The 14,786-nt window shown below is 47.0% G+C and overlaps 1 protein-coding gene across 1 annotated transcript in view; it reads left to right on the top strand.

The window, feature by feature from the left end:
* SUB1 (SUB1 regulator of transcription) overlaps positions 1-14,786 on the top strand; it is an 80,431-nt gene that overhangs the window by 37,593 nt on the left and 28,052 nt on the right. The window contains exons 3-4 of the mRNA XM_063960501.1: positions 6,997-7,128; positions 7,273-7,381. Of these exons, the coding sequence (XP_063816571.1) occupies positions 6,997-7,128; positions 7,273-7,381 (241 nt within the window). The remainder of the gene's footprint in view (positions 1-6,996; positions 7,129-7,272; positions 7,382-14,786) is intronic.

Below are 14,786 nucleotides of genomic sequence, written 5' to 3'. Positions count from 1 at the left end.
AAGGACCCTCAAGCGATTGCAGTGGGTGTTTCAGTCGGTGTATGTATTCCCTCCACTTCCTCTCATTCCAAAGGTTCTAAAGATCATAAGAAGAACAAAGATCCGGGCGATCCTCATTGTCCCAGACTGGCCAAGGAGGGCTTGGTATCCAGATCTTCAGGAATTACTCATAGGAGATCCCTGGCCTCTTCCTCTGCGCGAGGGCCTGTTATAACAGGGGCCGTGAGTGTATCAGGACTTACCGTGGCTACGTTTGACGGCATGGCGGTTGAGCGCAAAATCCTAGCCCGTAAGGGTATTCCCAGTGAAGTCATTCCCACACTTATTCAGGCCAGAAAAGGGGTAACGTCTAAACATTACCACCGTATTTGGAGAAAATATGTTTCTTGGTGTGAATCCAAGGGGGCTACTACGGAAGAGTTTCGGCTAGGACGTTTTCTCCATTTTCTACAAGCAGGTGTGGATGCGGGCCTAAAATTGGGCTCAATTAAGGTACAGATTTCGGCCTTATCGGTTTTCTTTCAGAAACAATTTGCCTCCCTTCCAGAAGTTCAGACTTTCGTGAAAGGCGTGTTGCACATCCAACCTCCATTTGTGCCTCCAGTGGCACCATGGGATCTTAATGTGGTGTTGCAGTTCCTTCAATCCCATTGGTTTGAACCTTTACGGAAGGTGGAGTTGAAATTCCTCACTTGGAAAGTGGTTGGCCTTGGCATCTGCAAGGTGGGTGTCTGAGTTAGCGACCTTGTCTCACAAGAGCCCTTATTTGATCTTCCATGAAGATAGAGCTGAATTGAGGACATGTCAACAATTTATACCGAAGGTGGATTCCACTTTCCACATAAACCAACCTATTGTGGTGCCTGTGGCTACTGACGTCTTCACTGAGTCAAAATCTCTGGATGTGGTCAGAGCTTTGAAGATTTGTCGCCAGAACGGCTCAGATTAGGAAAACAGAGGCTGTCTGTCCTGTATGCTCCCAACAAGGTTGTGTGTCCTGCTTCCAAGCAGACCATTGCTCGCTGGATATGTCACACGATTCAGCAGGCTCATTCCACGGCAAGTTTGCCGTTACCGGAATCAGTAAAAGCCCATTCCACTAGGAAGGTGGGCTCGTCCTGGGCGGCTGCCCGGGGTGTCTCGGCATTACAACTTTGCCGAGCTGCTACTTGGTCGGGGTCAAACACGTTTGCTAAGTTTTACAAGTTTGATACCTTGGCCGATGAAGACCTAAAGTTTGGTCAATCGGTGCTGCAGAGTCATCCGCACTCTCCCGCCCGTTCTAGAGCTTTGGTATAATCCCATGGTTCTTTTGGTGTCCCCAACATCCTCAAGGACGTAATAGAAAACAGGATTTTAATACCTACCGGTAAATCCTTTTTCTATATGTCTGTAGAGGATGTTGGGCGCCCGTCCCAGTGCGTAATGTATCTGTAGTTTAGTTCTGGTTACACACAGGTTGTGTTATGGTTTCTTCAGCTTGTTGCTGAATTTTGTTCATGTCCGTTGGCATGTGTTCAGTTGAATGCCATGTTATTCGGCATGTTTATGGCGTGAGCTGGTATGATCACCTTGTTAATTCCCTTCCTCAAAATGTCCATCTCTCTGGGCACAGTTCCAAACTGAGTCTGGGGAGGGATATAGAGGGAGGAGCCAGGTCACACCCCCTTTGAAAGTCTTAAAGTGCCCATGTCTCCTGCGGATCCGTCTATATCCCATGGTTCTTTTGGTGTCCCCAACATCCTCTACAGACTTATAGAAAAGGATTTACCGGTAGGTATTAGAATCCTGTTTTCTCCTACATACTTGAAATGTCTCTGTAGTTGAATATGTGCTCATATTGCTTATTATACTATTGTATAACTTGTGACTGATTGCTGACTTTACTATTCACGGTCAGTTTGTGTGTGTGTATATACTGATCCTCAATGCTGGTGCAAGCCTCCTTAATAATCCAAGGCAGGTACAGGTTCAAGTTGAACCCCCATGGGCTTCTTTTGCACAAACATTATCCAGTATACTTTAGCTGAGCGGATAATTCCAGCTCCTATACCAGGGATAAGTTACCCTGTTAACCCTTATATGCTACATTCCCCCTGGGGGTTATCACATCCAGTCCAGGAATCTGCAGCCTTTCAACAAAAACATGCTGAAAGGCCTGTGGATAATAAATCACAGACATGAAACAACATTGTAACAGTCTACACATGTTTCAGAGGAGGAATCTTCGGATGAGGAAGTTTAGAATGCCAAAGAAATGGAATTCCCATTATCCTCTTCTAGCTGGGAACTGTTTAAAAAGGGAGGTGGCTCCCAAAGTAGATACGCATGTCATTCAATTGGTGCTAAAATCTACATTGCCTCTGCCTTCAACATCATTAAATTATGTTACAGATGGGAAAATAGATATGTTTTAAAACAAAAAAACAAAACATTTTCTCCTTGTCTGGGGCAGTTGTAAGATCAGCCATGGCTTCAGCCTTGATGGCAAATCAGTGGCAGCTTGGGCTGATGCATTAGAGGATTATCTTTCATTGGCATCTAGAGAGCAAAAATACCATATTGCACATATTAAACAGGTGGCTATTTTTATGGAAGAAGCAGCCTTGAATATGGGTACTATTGCCTCTCAAGCAGTAGCAGGTCGCACAGCTGTTTGGCTGCGTACATGGAAGGCTGACTCAGAATCCTAGAAAGTTCTAGAGTCTCTGCCTTTTACTGGAGATATTCTTTTGGTAAATAATTAAACAGTATTTTGGAGTCAGAAGCAGACTCCAAGAAAGTGAAGTTTCCTTCAACACACAAATCCAAACCTAGGTTTCCAGCTTTTTGTACCTTTGGGACCCAGGGAAAAGCAAAAGGAAAGGGTTATGGCAAACAGTCTCAATCTGGCAAGACTAAAAAGCTTTGGGCTACCAGTGGGCCTGCTTCCAAGCCAGAAGATAAGCCATCACCCTGATGGTGTGGGCCTATACCTGGGGGATCCCAGGGTGGGAGAACGACTTCTTCATTTTGCACAGATCTGGCAGCTGTCCACCACAGATACCTAGGTGCAAGAAATGGTATCTCACTGTTATGCTTTTTGCCTTCAAGAAACACCCTCCACAAAGTTACTTTGGTACCAGCCAGTCTTCAGTGGAAACAAAGGCCAGGGCCTTGCAAGAGGCAGTTCAGAAGATGCTTCAATCAGGAGTGATAATTCCAGTTCCTTCTGCGCAACGAGGACAAGGTTTTTATTCCAACCTGTTTCTAGTCCATTAGCCAAATGGGTCGTTCTGGCCCATTCTCAATCTCAAAGCTCTGAACAAATACATTTAGGTGCCTCGTTTTCATATGGAGACTTTACGTTCCATTATTTTGGCCATTGAGCTGGAGGATTTCATGGTATCCCTGGATATCCAGGATGCTTACCTGCATGTTCCTATAGCACAGTCCCATCAGTACTATTTCAGGTTTGCTATCCTCCAGCAACACTTTCAGTTTCAGGCCTTACCATTTGGACTGGCCACAGCTCCAAGAGTGTTTACCAAAATTATGGTGGTAATGGCGGCTTATCTCTGTCGGCAGGGGATAAGGATTTTTCCATACCTCGATGACTTATTAATCCTGGCGCAATCTCCGGAATTTCTTCAGTTTCATCTGCAACAGAAAATAGGTTGTCTGCAGAGACACAGTTGGCTCATAAATTGGTCAAAATCGTCCCTGGTTCCGTCCTAATGGATGACACACTTGGGGGCTGTATTGGATTCGGGTCTTCAGAGTATTTTTACCTCTGAACAAAATATCCACAATACAGTCTGATTCAGGAGCTGGCACACAGTCAAAGGGTATTCATTAACGCAGCGATGTGTGTGTGTGTGATGGGATCTATAGTGTCGACATTCCACACGGTGGAGTGTGTTCAATTCCACTCAAGGCCTCTGCAACGTCTGATCCTTTCCAAATGGAATGGGTTACATCAGACAATAAAAACTCAGACTATGGTCCTTCCTCTGAAAGGAAGAAGGTCATTAGCCTGGTGGCTACAGACATCCCAGCTGGCCAAGGGAGACCCTTTTGGATCCGATTGGGAGGTTCTGACAACGTATGCAGTCTTCAGGGCTGGGAAGCAGTGTCAGAAAGAAGTTGCTTCCAAGGGCTGTGGACCAAGGAAGAAAGTTTCCTGCCAATAGATGCTTTGGAACTTCGGGCCATATATATATGGCGCTCATTCAGGCAAAGTACATTCTTCAGGAGAAACCAGTTCAAATTCGCTTGGACAGTACAACGTCCGTAGCGTACCTCAATCATCGGGGATGAACTTGCAGCCAAAAAGCAATGGAGGAGGTAAGCCGCACGTTAAGTTGGGCAGAACTTCATCATCCATCCTTGTCTGCAGTGTTCATTCTGAGTTTCCTAAACTGGGAAGCGGATTTTCTCAGTCGACACGCCATTCATGCAAACAAATGGGCTTTACACCCCGTGGTCTTCCACACTCTGGTGTAGACAAGTGGGGGTTACCGGAGATAGATCTCATGGCTTCCTGTCAGAACAATGTTCCCGCATATGGGTCAAGGACAAAGTATCTCAAAGCGACCTTTGTGGATGCCCTGTCAGTAAGATGGGACTTCCGTCTGGCCTATGTGTTTCCACCGATCGCCCGAATACTCAGGATGATACGAAAGGTAAAATAGGGGAAAGGCGCCGTGATATTAATAGCTATGGCTTGGCCCAGAAGACATTGGTACATAGATCTGCAGAGGCTGTCGGTGGATACTCCATTCCTACTCCCTCAACGTCCAGATCTACTGTCTCAGGGTCCTTGCTATTATAAGCAATTGGATGGGCTCTTGAGACTTCCATCCTGAAGTCAAGAGGATTCTCACAACAGGTAATTCAAACAATGCTTAGAGCAAGGAAACCATCCTCAGCTCGCATTTATTACTGGATATGGCAAGCCTATATTAAGTGTTGCAGTGACAGGAAAATTGACCCTAGGTCTTTCAGAGTTTAGAGTCCTAGCATTCCTTCAGGCAGGAATGGACAAAGGTCTATGGGTGGCTTCCTTGAGAGTTCAGGTGTCGGCATTGACTGGTTTCAAAAGAAAATTGATAACCTACAGGATATTCACACTTTTTTTTTTTTTTTCCAAGGAATGCTTCACATCCAACCTCTCATGGTTCCTCCTACAGCGCCTTGGGATCTAATTTTAGTCCTAAAGGTGCTTCAAGTTGCCCCATTTAAACCACTGAAGCAAGTGGATCTTAAATGGCTGACAGCTAAGGTTCTCTTTCTACTGGCTATTGCTTCAGCTAGAAGAGTTTCAGACTTAGGGGCTTTGTTATGTTGCCCTTCTTTTCTGATATTTCATCCAGATAGAGCAGTTCTCAGAACCAAATCTGGTTATCTTCCTAAGGTGGTGTCTGATTTCCACCTTAACGTCTAGTTCCGGCTTTCCAAGGACTGGACCTTTCTGCAGGAGATGCATCATAGGACATACGGGTATATTCAATTAGGGTCGAAAGCTGCTGTCTGTCGAAAAGACGGCAGTTTTCGACTTAAGGTCGAATCGTGATTCAACCTATTCAATCCCAGCTAATTTTATTCGACAAGTCGGGTAATTCGACTTGTCGAATAGTACGTGAATCGGCGGTATAGCTGCCGATTCACGTACTTTCGAGGGAAACTGGGCCAAATTCGACAGGATTTGGCCCTGTTTCCGACCGTCTCAGTCTGACAAAAAAAAATGTTGGACTGAGATGTGGGAGCTTAGTGGAGGAGAGGGTGGAGAATCGGGAGGAGAGCCGTGGGCAGCCTGACCGGGGGGGGGGGGGGGTGGCGGGGTCAGTACTGGAGGATGTCACAGCCGCCGCTCACAGCAGCGTCCACCCGGCTCCAGCAAGCGAGAGGAGAGGGGGGGGGGGGGGAGCAGCAGCTATGTAGCCGCTGCTGTAGCGCTGCTCGCCCCCGTCTGCCTGCGGCTCTAAGCTCCTGCATCTCAATGCAACTTTTTTTTTTTTTTTTTTTAAAGTCGAATTGATAATGCATTGAATAGCCCAGGTCGGATCCATTCCGACAAATGAATGTCGGAATGGATCTGACTTAAATTGAATATACCCCATAGTCCGTGTGTTAAGGATCTACGTGGATCGTACCAATGCCATCAGAAAGACACTTTGTTCTCTACGGATTTCACAAGAGAGGATGCCTGCTGACCAGCAGACACTGGTGAGGTGGCTTCAGATGACTATTTCAGAAGCATATTCTCAAGCTGATCTCCCTATTCCTGCTAATGTGTCTGCGCACTCTACTCATAAGGTAGGTCCTTCATGGGCAGCACAACGTGGTGCTTCAGCTGAATAGATATGTAAGGCAGCCACATGGTCTTCCATTAACACATTCATTAGACATTATGCCTTTGATACCTTTGCCTCTCAGGACGCTGCATTCAGGCGAAGGATTCTCCTGTCCAATCAGGAGTGTCCCCTCCACTAAAATTGCTTTTGAACATCCCAATGTTTATCCTGTGAATAATCTATGGACCCTACAGGAGAAATACGTAGTTATGGTAGAATTACCGTCTAACTTTCTCCTAAGTCCACAGTATCCACAGGGATCCCACCCTGACGCATCTGATTTGAGAATCCTTACACCTACTAATCTCTTCCCTCTTGTACGGAAGTGTGTGTTCTTCTCGCCTGATTAGGGCTCTCTATGATGCTCCTGCCTTGAGCTTTGGAAAACTGAATTGCCTGAGCCAGGAGGCGGGGCTATAGGGGACTGGCCCATGGCATTCTGGGAGGCCGAAAGCTTTTGATCGTTGGTGCCAATCTGCTGACGCTACCTCATATCTCAATGTATATCCTGTGGATACTGTGTATTTAGGAGAAACAGTTATCGACAGGAAGTCTACCATTACTACGTATGTCTCTATGTATGTCTATTTGTCTCTTCTTGAATAAATAAGGAGTTTAAAGAAAATAAATAAATAAAAATCTCCCTTCTCTCTGCTTTAAGCCAAAGAGAAAAAAGCAGCCACCACCAGAGAAAGAGAAGCCAACAAAGAAACAGAAGACTGGGGAGAGCTCTAAAGGTTCCGCATCCTCCAAACAAGGTGATAAGAGCGGGGATGATGAAAACATGTTCCAGGTACGTTCTATGTACTGGGGATGAGTGAGTAGCACTTATTGCAGCCTCTGTGGCATATGAAACCCATGCACTCTCAAAAAAAAGTGTGCGTGCCTTGCTTGGTTTAGAACCATCTGTCTCCTCATGAACTTTGTCTCTTAACAGATCGGAAAAATGAGGTTCGTTAGTGTTCGGGACTTCAGAGGAAAAGTACTCATTGATATTAGGGAGTATTTTATGGACCAAGCAGGAGAAATGAAACCAGGAAGGAAAGGTAATGTTAATATATTGATTGAATAGAATTCTAATGAAGTGATTTCTTCTGTTTAAATGGGATGGACAATCATTAAGACAATATAGTTTTGCTACTACAAAGTCACCAAGTCATTCCCTGTAACAATCTAACCACTTGCCTGGCATGGTGGTATCAACAAGTCCCTTATCTGAGCTGGACGCACAGGATGCGACCAGAGTGTTTGCAGCTGCAGGGATGGGAAACCTCCCGCTGCTGCTGCTCTGAGGGACCAGGAGGTCCCTCTGCCTCCCTGCACCCTCACCCAGTGTTTGCTGTGCTGCTGTTCGGTCAGTACGGCAGGACCCCCACCTGGTGGCTGCAGACAACAGCAGCCTCTGGGGAAATGTAAATGAAACTCCCCGCCTGTGTACCTGGTAGCTGTCTGGACAATTAAAGAAATCTCCTTCTCTTTTTTTTTTTTTTTTTTCTCTGACGTCCTAGTGGATGCTGGGAACTCCGTAAGGACCATGGGAACCCCGTAAGGACCATGGGGAATAGCGGCTCCGCAGGAGACTGGGCACAAAAGTAAAGCTTTAGGACTACCTGGTGTGCACTGGCTCCTCCCCCTATGACCCTCCTCCAAGCCTCAGTTAGATTTTTGTGCCCGGCCGAGAAGGGTGCACACTAGGTGGCTCTCCTGAGCTTCTTAGTGAAAGTTTAGTTTTAGGTTTTCTATTTTCAGTGAGACCTGCTGGCAACAGGCTCACTGCATCGAGGGACTAAGGGGAGAAGAAGCGAACCTGCCTGCTTGCAGCCAGCTTGGGCTTCTTGGCTACTGGACACCATTAGCTCCAGAGGGACCGAACACAGGCCCAGCCTCGGAGTCCGGTCCCAGAGCCGCGCCGCCGGCCTCCTTACAGAGCCAGAAGCAAGAAGAGGTCCGGAAAATCGGCGGCAGAAGACATCAGTCTTCACCAAGGTAGCGCACAGCACTGCAGCTGTGCGCCATTGCTCCTCATACACACCTCACACTGCAGTCACTGAGGGTGCAGGGCGCTGGGGGGGGGCGCCCTGAGCAGCAATAAAAACACCTTGGCTGGCAAACATACATCACATATAACCCCCAGGGCTATATGGATGTATTTTAACCCCTGCCAGAATCCATAAAAATGCGGGAGAAAAGTCTGCGAAAAAGGGGCGGAGCCTACCTCCTCAGCACACTGGCGCCATTTTCTCTCACAGCTCAGTTGGAGGGAAGCTCCCTGGCTCTCCCCTGCAGTTACTACACTAAAGAGAGGGGAGCACTAATTAGGCGCAGTATTAATAAAACAGCAGCTATAAGGGGAAAAACACTTATATAAGGTTATCCCTGTATGTATGTGTGTGTATGTATGTATGTGTATATATGTATGTATGTATGTATATATATATATATATATATATATATATATATATATATATATATATGTATGTAGAAGACGGTCCGGCACTCCAATAACTGGTGCATTTGTCCCTGGTGCCCTCACTTTCCCATAGGTAAATGCAGTAAAGATGATGTGCGGCACTCAGGATTGAAGAAAAGAATCACCACCAGCGTAATGATCAACGTTTCAATTTTACTATGAAACTGATGACAATTTTCATAGTAAAATTGAAACGTTGATCATTACGCTGGTGGTGATTCTTTTCTTCAATCCTGAGTGCCGCACATCATCTTTACTACTACTATATATATATATATATATATATATATATATATATATATATATATATATATATATATATATATATATATATATATATATATATATATATATATATAATATTTCTCTGACGTTCTAAGTGGATGCTGGGGACTCCGTCAGGACCATGGGGAATAGCGGCTCCGCAGGAGACAGGGCACAAAAATAAAAGCTTTAGGATCAGGTGGTGTGCACTGGCTCCTCCCCCTATGACCCTCCTCCAAGCCTCAGTTAGATTTTTGTGCCCGGCCGAGAAGGGTGCAATCTAGGTGGCTCTCCTAAAGAGCTGCTTAGAATAAAAGTTTAAGTTAGGTTTTTTATTTTCAGTGAGTCCTGCTGGCAACAGGCTCACTGCATCGAGGGACTTAGGGGAGAGAAGTGAACTCACCTGCGTGCAGGATGGATTGGCTTCTTAGGCTACTGGACACCATTAGCTCCAGAGGGAGTCGGAACACAGGTCTCACCCTGGGGTTCGTCCCGGAGCCGCGCCGCCGACCCCCTTGCAGATGCCGAAAAGTGAAGAGGTCCAGAAACCGGCGGCAGAAGACTTTTCAGTCTTCATAAGGTAGCGCACAGCACTGCAGCTGTGCGCCATTGTTGTCAGCACACTTCATAGCAGCGGTCACTGAGGGTGCAGGGCGCTGGAGGGGGCGCCCTGGGCAGCAATGATAGTACCTTATTCTGGCTAAAAATACATCACATATAGCCCCTGGGGGCTATATGGATGTATTTAACCCCTGCCAGGTCTCAGAAAAATGGGAGAAGAAGCCCGCCGAAAAGGGGGCGGGGCCTATTCTCCTCAGCACACAGCGCCATTTTCCCTCACAGAAATGCTGGTGGGAAGGCTCCCAGGCTCTCCCCTGCACTGCACTACAGAAACAGGGTTAAAACAGAGAGGGGGGGCACTTATTTGGCGATATGACTATATATATTAAAATGCTATAAGGGAAAAACACTTATATAAAGGTTGTCCCTGTATAATTATAGCGTTTTTGGTGTGTGCTGGCAAACTCTCCCTCTGTCTCCCCAAAGGGCTAGTGGGGTCCTGTCCTCTATCAGAGCATTCCCTGTGTGTGTGCTGTGTGTCGGTACGTGTGTGTCGACATGTATGAGGACGATGTTAGTGAGGAGGCGGAGCAATTGCCTGTAATGGTGATGTCACTCTCTAGGGAGTCGACACCGGAATGGATGGCTTATTCAAGGAATTACGTGATAATGTCAACAGAGACGGCCGGCAAACAAAATAGTACCTGTCCAGGCGTCTCAAACACCGTCAGGGGCTTTAAAACGCCCATTTACCTCAGTCGGTCGACACAGACACGGACACTGATTTCAGTGTCGACGGTGAAGAGACAAACGTATTTTCCTTTAGGGCCACACGTTACTTGTTAAGGGCAATGAAGGAGGTGTTACATATTTCTGATACTACAAGTACCACAAAAAAGGGTATTATGTGGGGTGTGAAAAAACTACCTGTAGTTTTTCCTGAATCAGATAAATTAAATGAAGTGTGTGATGATGCGTGGGTTTCCCCCGATAAAAAATTATTGGCGGTATACCCTTTCCCGCCAGAAGTTAGGGCGCGTTGGGAAACACCCCTTAGGGTGGATAAGGCGCTCACACGCTTATCAAAACAAGTGGCGGTACCGTCTCCAGATAGGGCCGTCCTCAAGGAGCCAACTGATAGGAGGCTGGAAAATATCCTAAGAAGTATATACACACATACTGGTGTTATACTGCGACCAGCGATCGCCTCAGCCTGGATGTGCAGAGCTGGGGTGGCTTGGTCGGATTCCCTGAAAAATATTGATACCCTTGACAGGGATAGTATTTTATTGACTATAGAGCATTTAAAGGATGCATTTCTATATATACGAGATGCACAGAGGGATATTTGCACTCTGGCATCAAGAGTAAGTGCGATGTCCATATCTGCCAGAAGATGTTTATGGACAAGACAGTGGTCAGGTGATGCAGATTCCAAACGGCACAAAGAAGTATTGCCGTATAAAGGGGAGGAGTTATTTGGGGTCGGTCCATCGGACCTGGTGGCCACGGCAACTGCTGGAAAATCCACCGTTTTTACCCTAAGTCACATCTCTGCAGAAAAAGACACCGTCTTTTCAGCCTCAGTCCTTTCGTCCCCATAAGAGTCATATCTGCCCAGGGATAGAGGAAAGGGAAGAAGACTGCAGCAGGCAGCCCATTCCCAGGAACAGAAGCCTCCACCGCTTCTGCCAAGTTTCTCAGCATGACGCTGGGGCCGTACAGGACCCCTGGATCCTACAAGTAGGATCCCAGGGGTACAGATTGGAAAGTCGAGACGTTTCCCCCTCGCAGGTTCCTGAAGTCTGCTTTACCAACGTCTCCCTCCGACAGGGAGGCAGTATTGGAAACAATTCACAAGCTGTATTCCCAGCAGGTGATAATCAAAGTACCCCTCCTACAACAAGGAAAGGGGTATTATTCCACACTATGTTGTGGTACTGAAGCCAGAAGGCTCGGTGAGACCTATTCTAAATCTGAAATATTTGAACACTTACAAAGGTTCAAATCAAGATGGAGTCACTCAGAGCAGTGATAGCGAACCAGGAAGAAGGGGACTATAGGGTGTCCCGGGACATCAGGGATACTTACCTCCATGTCCCAATTTGCCCTTCTCACCAAGGGTACCTCAGGTTCGTGGTACAGAACTGTCACTATCAGTTTCAGACGCTGCCGTTTGGATTGTCCACGGCACCCCGGGTCTTTACCAAGGTAATGGCCGAAATGATGATTCTTCTTCAAAGAAAATGGACGACCTCCTGATAAGAGCAAGGTCCAGAGAACAGTTGGAGGTCGGAGTAGCACTATCTCAAGTAGTTCTACGACAGCACGGGTGGATTCTAAATATTCCAAAACCGCAGTTGTTTCCGACGACACATCGGCTGTTCCTAGGGATGATTCTGGACACAGTCCAGAAAAGGGTGTTTCTCCCGGAGAAGAAAGCCAGGGAGTTATCCGAGCTAGTCAGGAACCTCCTAAAACCAGGAAAAGTGTCAGTGCATCATTGCACAAGGGTCCTGGGAAAAATGGTGGCTTCTTACGAAGCGATTCCATTCGGCAGTTTTCACGCAAGAACTTTTCAGTGGGATCTGCTGGAAAAATGGTCCGGATCGCATCTTCAGATGCATCAGCGGATAACCCTGTCTCCAAGGACAAGGGTGTTTCTTCTGAGGTGGCTGCAAAGTACTCATCTACTAATGGGCCGCAGATTCGGCATTCAGGAAGGGTCCTGGTGACCAGGGATGCCAGCCTGAGAGGCTGGGGAGCAGTCACACAGGGAAAAAATTTCCAGGGAGTGTGATCAAGTCTGGAGAATTCTCTCCACATAAATATACTGGAGCTAAGGGCAAGTTACAATGCTCTAAGCTTAGCAAGACCTCTGCTTCAAGGTCAGCCGGTATTGATCCAGTGGGACAACATCACGGCAGTCGCCCACGTAAACAGACAGGGCGGCACAAGAAGCAGAAGGGCAATAGCAGAAACTGCAAGGATTCTTCGCTGGGCGGAAAATCAGGTGATAGCACTGTCAGCAGTGTTCATTCCGACGCCCGAGAGAGTGGGGATTTCATCGGGAAGTCTTCCACATGATTGTGAACCATTGGGAAAGACCAAAGGTGGACATGATGGCGTCCCGCCTGAACAAAAAACTGGACAGGTATTGCGCCAGGTCAAGAGACCCTCAGGCAATAGCTGGGGACGCTCTGGTAACACCGTGGGTGTACCAGTCAGTATATGTGTTCCCTCCTCTGCTTCTCATACCCAAGGTACTGAGAATTATAAGACGTAGAGGAGTAAGAACTATACTCGTGGCTCCGGATTGGCCAAGAAGGACTTGGTACCTGGAACTTCAAGAGATGCTCACAGAGGACTCATGGCCTCTGCCGCTAAGAAGGGACTTGCTTCAGCAAGTACCATGTCTGTTCCAAGACTTACCGCGGCTGCGTTTGACGGCATGGCGGTTGAACGCCGGATCCTAAGGGAAAAAGGCATTCCGGAAGAGGTCATTCCTACCCTGGTCAAAGCCAGGAAGGAGGTGACCGCACAACATTATCACCACATGTGGCGAAAATATGTTGCGTGGTGTGAGGCCAGGAAGGCCCCACGAAGAAATTTCAACTCGGTCGATTCCTGCATTTCCTGCAAACAGGAGTGTCTATGGGCCTCAAATTGGGGTCCATTAAGGTTCAAATTTCGGCCCTGTCGATTTTCTTCCAGAAAGAATTGGCTTCAGTTCCTGAAGTCCAGAAGTTTGTCAAGGGAGTACTGCATATACAACCCCCTTTTGTGCCTCCAGTGGCACTGTGGGATCTCAACGTAGTTCTGGGATTCCTCAAATCACATTGGTTTAAACCGCTCAAATCTGTGGATTTGAAATATCTCACATGGAAAGTGACCATGCTGTTGGCCCTGGCCTCGGCCAGGCGAGTGTCAGAATTGGCGGCTTTGTCTCACAAAAGCCCTTATCTGATTGTCCATTCGGACAGGGCAGAGCTGCGGACTCGTCCCCAGTTTCTCCCTAAGGTGGTGTCAGTGTTTCACCTGAACCAGCTTATTGTGGTACCTGCGGCTACTAGGGACTTGGAGTACTCCAAGTTGCTAGATGTTGTCAGGGCCCTGAAAATATAGGTTTCCAGGATGGCTGGAGTCAGGAAAACTGACTTGCTGTTATCCTGTATGCACCCAATAAACTGGGTGCTCTTGCTTCTAAGCAGACGATTGCTAGTTGGATGTGTAGTACAATTCAGCTTGCACATGCTGTGGCAGGCCTGCCACAGCCAAAATATGTAAATGCCCATTCCACAAGGAAGGTGGGCTCATCTTGGGCGGCTGCCCGAGGGGTCTCGGCTTTACAACTTTGCCGAGCAGCTACTTGGTCAGGGGCACACCCTGACTGAGGAGGACCTGGAGTTCTCTCATTCGGTGCTGCAGAGTCATCCGCACTCTCCCGCCCGTTTGGGAGCTTTGGTATAATCCCCATGGTCCTGACGGAGTCCCCAGCATCCACTTAGGACGTCAGAGAAAATAAGAATTTACTTACCGATAATTCTATTTCTCGTAGTCCGTAGTGGATGCTGGGCGCCCATCCCAAGTGCGGATTGTCTGCAATACTTGTACATAGTTATTGTTACAAAAATCGGGTTATTATTGTTGTGAGCCATCTTTTCAGAGGCTCCGCTGTTATCATGCTGTTAACTGGGTTCAGATCACAGGTTGTACAGTGTGATTGGTGTGGCTGGTATGAGTCTTACCCGGGATTCAAAATCCTTCCTTATTGTGTACGCTCGTCCGGGCACAGTATCCTAACTGAGGCTTGGAGGAGGGTCATAGGGGGAGGAGCCAGTGCACACCACCTGATCCTAAAGCTTTTATTTTTGTGCCCTGTCTCCTGCGGAGCCGCTATTCCCCATGGTCCTGACGGAGTCCCCAGCATCCACTACGGACTACGAGAAATAGAATTATCGGTAAGTAAATTCTTATTATTTATATATATATATATATATATATATATATATATATATATATATATATATATATATATATATATATATATATATATAGCGCTCTGGTGTGTGCTGGCATACTCTCCCTCTGTCTCCCCAAAGGGCTAGTGGGGTCCTGTCCTCTATCAGAGCATTCCCTGTGTGTGTGTGCTGTGT

This window comes from Pseudophryne corroboree, chromosome 1, assembly GCF_028390025.1.
Source record: "Pseudophryne corroboree isolate aPseCor3 chromosome 1, aPseCor3.hap2, whole genome shotgun sequence".
NCBI lineage: Eukaryota > Metazoa > Chordata > Amphibia > Anura > Myobatrachidae > Pseudophryne > Pseudophryne corroboree.
The sequence above is the reverse complement of the archived record's forward strand: the minus strand, read 5'-3'. Positions and strand labels throughout refer to the sequence as shown.